Genomic DNA, 6000 nt, shown 5'->3' with positions numbered 1-6000 from the left:
TTGAGACCAGCCTGGTCCACGTGGCAGAAACCCCATCTCTACAGAAAACACAAAAATTAGTCAGGCATGGTGGTACACGCCTATAATCCTGCTCCTTGGGAGACTGAGGCATGAGGATCACTTGAGCCTGGGAGGTGGAGGTTGCAGTGAGCCATGATTGCTCACTACTCTCCAGCTTGGGCGACACAGCAACACTCTGTCTCAAAAAGAAAAAGGAAAAGAAAAAGAAAAAGAAAAAGAAAAAAAAAAAGCAAAAAAAAAGCACAAGATGCAATGTGGTAGTAGCGAGGATGATGATTTGCCTCTGAATCTTTCAATCTTTAGGCCTCCTTTACTGTCAACTTCAACAAAGGGCAGCACAGATTTTTCCACAGATGATCTATACATTTTTTTTTTTTTTAGACGGAGTCTCACGCCAGCTCAGGTTGAGTGCAGTGGCGCATTCGGCCACTGCAGCTCCGGCCCTGGGTTCACCATTCTCCTGCCTCAGCCTCCCTGAGTAGCTGACTACAGGCTCAGCCACCGCCTAATTTTTTTTTTGTATTTTTAGTAGAGACGGGGTTTCACTGTGGTCTCGATCTCCTGACCTTGTGATCCGCCCGCCTCGGCCTCCCAAAGTGCTGGGATTACAGGCGTGAGCCACCGCGCCCGGCGATCTATACATTTTTATTTATTTTATTTTTATTTTTATTTTTTTTGAGATAGAGTCTTGCTCTGTCACCCAGGCTGGAGTGTAGTGATGCATCTTGGCTACTGGAACCTCTGCCTCCCTCCCATCTCATCACAGCCTCCCGAATAGCTGGGACTGCAGGCATGCACCACCATGCCTGGCTAAGTTTTAAATTTTTTGTAGAAATGGGGGTCTCACGTCATTGCCCAGGCTGGTCTGGAACTCCTGAGCTCAAACAATCCACCTGCCTCGGCCTCCCAAAGTGCTGGGATGACAGGCGTAAGCCATGGTGCCTGGCCAATCTATGCAATACATTTTTAAATATATATGTTATAGAAATATATTACTGAACATTAAAAAAATAGAAAATAAAGCTATCCATAGGCTACTATTCTAGCATACCCTGCAAAATCCCTTTGAAGTTTTACTGTGTAATATAAAATAGGTATCATTTATTGCAACCATGTGCAATGCACTGTGCTAAGAATTCTATACATAATTTTATTTAGTCCTTGTAACAATTCTGTGATGTAGATATTATACCGTTTTCTCCATTTTACATGCACAACTTGAAGATATTGCTAGTTTAGTTCCAGACCACTGCAATATTGCTAATATTGTAATAAAGTGAGTTACACAAAGTTTTTGGTTTCCCAGTGCATATAAAAGTTATGTTTCTACTATACTGCAGTCTATTTAGTGTCAAGGCTGGGTACAGTTGCTCATGCCTGAAATCCCAGCACTTTGGGAGGCCTAGGTGGGCAGATTGCTTGAGACCAGGAGTTCAACACCAGCCAGGGCAACATGGCGAAATCCCGTCTTTAAAAAACATACAAAAAATATTAGCCATGTGTGGTGGCGCACGCCTGTAGTCCCAGCTACTCAGGAGGTTGAGGTGAGAGGATAGCTTGAGCTGGGAGGTTGAGGCTGCAGTGAGCCGTAACTGCGCCACTGCCCTCCAGCCTGGGTGACAGAGTGAGACCCTGTCTCAAAACAAACAAACAAAACTTTACTGCTAAAAAATGCTAAGGGTCATCTGAGCTGTCAGTGAATCGTCATCTTTTTGCTGGCAGAGGGTCTTGCCTTAATGTTAGTGGTTGCTGACTGATCAGAGTGGTGGATGCTAAAGTTTGGGGTAGCTGTGGCAATTTCTTAAAATAAGACAACAATGAAATCTGCCACATGGATTGACTCTTCCTTTCATGAGAGTTTTCCCTGTGACATGCAGTGCTGTTTAGCATTTTACCCACAAAATAACTTTCAGATTTGAATTTCTTTCAAAATTAGAGTCAATCCTGTCAAAACCTGCTTCTGTTTTATCAACAGTTCCATAGTTTATGGAATATTCTAAATCCTTTGTTGTCAATCAACGGTGTTCACAGCATCTTCACCAGGAGTAGTTTCCATCTCAAGAAACCACTTTCTTTGCTGATCCATAAGAAGCAACTCCTTGCCTATTAAAGCTTTGTCTTGAGATTGCAGCAATTCAGTCACATCTGCGGGCTCCACTTCTAATTCTAGTTCTCTTGCTATTTCCACCACATCTGCAGTTGTGTCCTCAACTCAAGCCTTGAACCCTTGTGGGAAAAGACTTGTTGCCAGAGCAGTCAGAATACACAAAACATTGGAGTTTGCTGTTTTACATGGGGGTGGTTAGTAGCACCCCAAAACAATCTGATGTTACTATGTAACATCAAAGATCCCTAATCATAGACCACTGGAACAGATATAATAGTATTAAAGTATTGTGAGAATTATCAAAATGTGACACAGAGACACAAAGTGAGTACATGCTGTTAGAAAAACAGAACTGACAGACTTGCTAACCCAGGGTTGCCACGAGCCTTCAATTTATTAAAAACAAAAACAAAAACAAAACCGCAGTAAAATGAGGTGTGGGTGAATAACAAGAAAACTGAGGTTTGCAGACATCATACAGCTAGCTAGTAACAGCTGGGATTCAAAACACCTCTGACTTTACAACCACTAATTTTATTTATTTTATTTTGAGGCAGGGTATCGCTCTGTCGCCCAGGCTGGAGTGCAGTGGCACGATCACAGCTCACTGCAGCCTCGACCTCCTGGGCTCAAGCGATTCTCCCGCCTCAGCCTCAGACAGCAAGTGGGATACCAAGTCCCCACTTCATCTGCCGCAGGGCTGGGCCGCGCCAAGACCACGTGGCCAGTGGGCGCAGGGCGGTGGGCGGCAGTGCGCAGGCGCGCACCTGCTGCTGTGGCTGGGGCCCAGAGCCCGTCCCTCCCTCGCTCCCTCCTTGCTTCCCGCCACCCCTCCACCGCCTTCCCCCTCCTCCCTCCTCTCGCCACCTCCAGGCCCCGCCCCGGCCCTGCCGCCCTGTCTCCTCCCTGCAGTCGCTCCGGAGCTGCACGGGTGTTCTGCGTGTTGCTGCGTCATCGCCAGTGGCCGGTTTGAATGAGGCTCTCGTCGCACCGAAGCCGCCGCCACCACCGCGCCTCCGCCTCGGCCGCCGCCGCAGCTGCTTCTGGTCTCTGTCTCTTCGCCGCCCTTGTCAGGCCCAGCCCTCCTGCGCCGCCGCCTCCAGCCGCGCCCCGCCATGCCGCTCTACTCCGGTGAGCCCCGTCCTGGCCTCGCGCGCAGCACACCGGGCCGGCGCTAGGCCTCCGCGTAGGCCTGGCCTGCACTGGTGGGCGCCGGGCATGGGCCGGGAGGGGTCGGGGTGGGGTGCGCGGGGCCGGCGGTGCGGAGACAACCCTGGCACCTACCCCTCTCCCGGCTGGGTTGGAGCCCTGCGTGGCGGGGGAGCGCGGTCCCCGGATGGATGGGGGGAGTGGAGATGGGGAAGACTCTCAAAGTCGTGACTCTGCAGAATAGTTTCTGACGCTGCCCTGGTGTGCAGTGAAAGTGAGGGTGTGTCCTGAGGCGCTGGGCACCAGGCTGGAGGTGCAGGGCGATTCCTTTGGGCTTCTCAGTGGTCGCCGTGGAAGGGAGCGGGGAAGAAGGGGAGGGATGGAGGGACCCGGGACGGAAGGTGAGCCTTCATCCTTCTTGGGGTTGCCAAGCGGCGTTCGCCGCCCTTCGCCCTTCTCTTGCCCCTTGCCTTTGTTCGACCGCCCCTTTGGTACCAGTTTTAGTTTTGTCCCGAGGCAGATTGTAAACCTTTTTGCTTCGTTTTCGTTTCATCAGACGTTGCATTGCATTTCTCTATCCGAAACATGGTGTGAGCTTTCGGAAGTAGATGAATACACATATCCCCGGGGTGTCATTTCTTGATTGGCGTTTGACAAGGGCTTGTGTTGTTTGCTTGCTGACAGTCCAAGGTACTGGCCAGGGATCACTTTTACTTAGAGAATGGACCTTGCTGCTCCCTAGCCTTATTCAAAATGGCACCTAAAATATGTGTGGTGTCTCCAATTGGCTGTAGATGTGTGATTCATTGACCATCCCTATTTATTCTGTCACAGTTCCTTTATTGAAGATTCAGCATTTTCAAAGCATGATACGAATAAGAGTATCGTTTGATCTCAAGGTGGATTCTTGATGGTCTAGAATCTTTAATCGACTTCTTAATGATTGCCCAACCCCTTTCTAAAGCCATAACAACAGTAGAATGACTCTTGAAATATTCTAATACCTAAATACACCAGTAGGTTCACACACTTAAAACCCCTATATGTTTCCTCAAAAAATGCCAGCGCTGACCAAAGTTTCTTCTTTAAAATTTGAACTTTATCTTAAATATTTTAATCAGATCTTTTCCTCATCCCTCAATTGAGGGAACTCCAGTAGATTTCTAAGGTCTCTTCCTTTGACCTTTCCATATCGCTAATCTGTATTTTGAGGGTCAGCAAAAAGCTCTATATTAAAATGAAGAGAACATTTTAAGTACTATTTCATAAGATTTAGTAGAAAATTAAGTATGTAGGCTTGGCGCAGTGGCTCACGCCTGTAATCCCAGCTCTTTGGGAGGCCCGAGGTGGGCGGATCACTTGAGGTCAGGAGTTCGAGACCAGCCTGGCCAACATGTTGAAACCCCGTCTCTACTAAAAATACAAAAATCAGCCGGGAGTGGTGGCGGGCGCCTGTAATCCCAGCTACTTGGGAGGCTGAGGCAGGAGAATCGCTTGAAACCGTGAGGCAGAGGTTGTAGTGAGCCAAGATCGCACCATTGCACTTCAGCCTGGGTGAAAAAAAGCGAAACTGCATCTCGAGAAAAGAAAAAAATTACGTATCTAGATTACTAAATGGTTAAGGATAAGTGCAATTAAAAATTAAAGCCAGGGGCCGTCGTGTGTGCCTTTAATCCCAGCTACTCGGGAAGCTGAGTTGGGAGGATCACTTGAGCCAAGAAGTTAGAGGGTGCTGTGGTCTGTGATCACGCCACTGCACTCCAGCCTGGGTGACAGAGCAAGACCCCCGTCTCTAAAAATAAACACACACCTGTGCCTCTTACAGAGTTAGGGTTTTGTACATATTGCTTTGTTTTAATTTTCAACATAATCCTGTGATACTGGTATAATTCCTCTTGTAAGCATAAGCAAAACGTTTTAAGTAACTTGCTCATGGCAATAGCGCAATAAATTTCAGGTAGTTTCCTCTCCTTTACTTCTAGTACTGTTTTGGTTTAATCGTGTAGCATCTTTAGCTTGTACTATTGTAATATGCTTCTAGTTTATTTCAGTGATTACAGTGTGCCCTCTTCAAGCCCGATTTCTCTGCTTATGACAGCCTTTCAGGAATTACACATTGCCTACAATATAAAGCCTTTATGTGTTTTATTTTATTTTATTTTTTTATTTTTTGAGACTGAGTTTTGCTCTTGTTGCCCAGTGTGGGGTGCAATGGTGCAATCTTGGCTCACTGCAACCTCCACCTCCTGGTTTCAAGCGATTCTCCTGCCTCAGCCTCGCGAGTAGCTGGAATTACAGGTGTCTGCCACCTTGCCTAGCTAATTTTTGTATTTTTAGTAGAAACAAGGTTTCACCGTATTGGCCAGGCTGGTCTCGAACCCCTTACCTCAGGTGATCCACTCGCCTCAGCCTCCCAAAGTGCTGGGATTACAGGCATGAACCACCGTGCCTGGCCTCTTTATATATGTTTTAGGATGACTTATCTTCCATAACTTGATCCTTAGCCAGCTTCCAGTTTCATCTACTGCTGCTTTCCCTTTTCTCTGGTAATTAATTACTTACATCTTAGAACATACCATGCTGCTTTATGCTGTGGAATATTTTCCTTCTTTTCTGGGAATACTTCTGTTCTCTCCTAGTCTCTAACACCTAATCTTTTCTTTGAGATTCAAAATTGATAGTGATAACTCAGAAGTTAATACTTCATCCAGGAAATCTTTCCT

At 47.0% G+C, this 6000-nt stretch overlaps 1 protein-coding gene across 2 annotated transcripts in view; it reads left to right on the top strand.

The window, feature by feature from the left end:
• Positions 1-2930: 2930 nt before the first annotated feature.
• Positions 2931-6000, top strand: part of USP14 (ubiquitin specific peptidase 14) — a 55826-nt gene continuing 52756 nt past the window's right edge. Inside the window, exon 1 of one of the 2 annotated variants that reach the window (XM_003914218.3) lies at positions 2931-3259. In XM_003914218.3, the coding sequence (XP_003914267.1) occupies positions 3244-3259 (16 nt within the window). In that variant the 5' untranslated portion in view covers positions 2931-3243. The remainder of the gene's footprint in view (positions 3260-6000) is intronic. The other variant, XM_003914219.4, reaches the window with a different exon arrangement.

Source organism: Papio anubis, chromosome 19, assembly GCF_008728515.1.
Source record: "Papio anubis isolate 15944 chromosome 19, Panubis1.0, whole genome shotgun sequence".
Lineage (NCBI taxonomy): Eukaryota > Metazoa > Chordata > Mammalia > Primates > Cercopithecidae > Papio > Papio anubis.
This window is presented reverse-complemented; position numbering and strand designations above follow the sequence as displayed.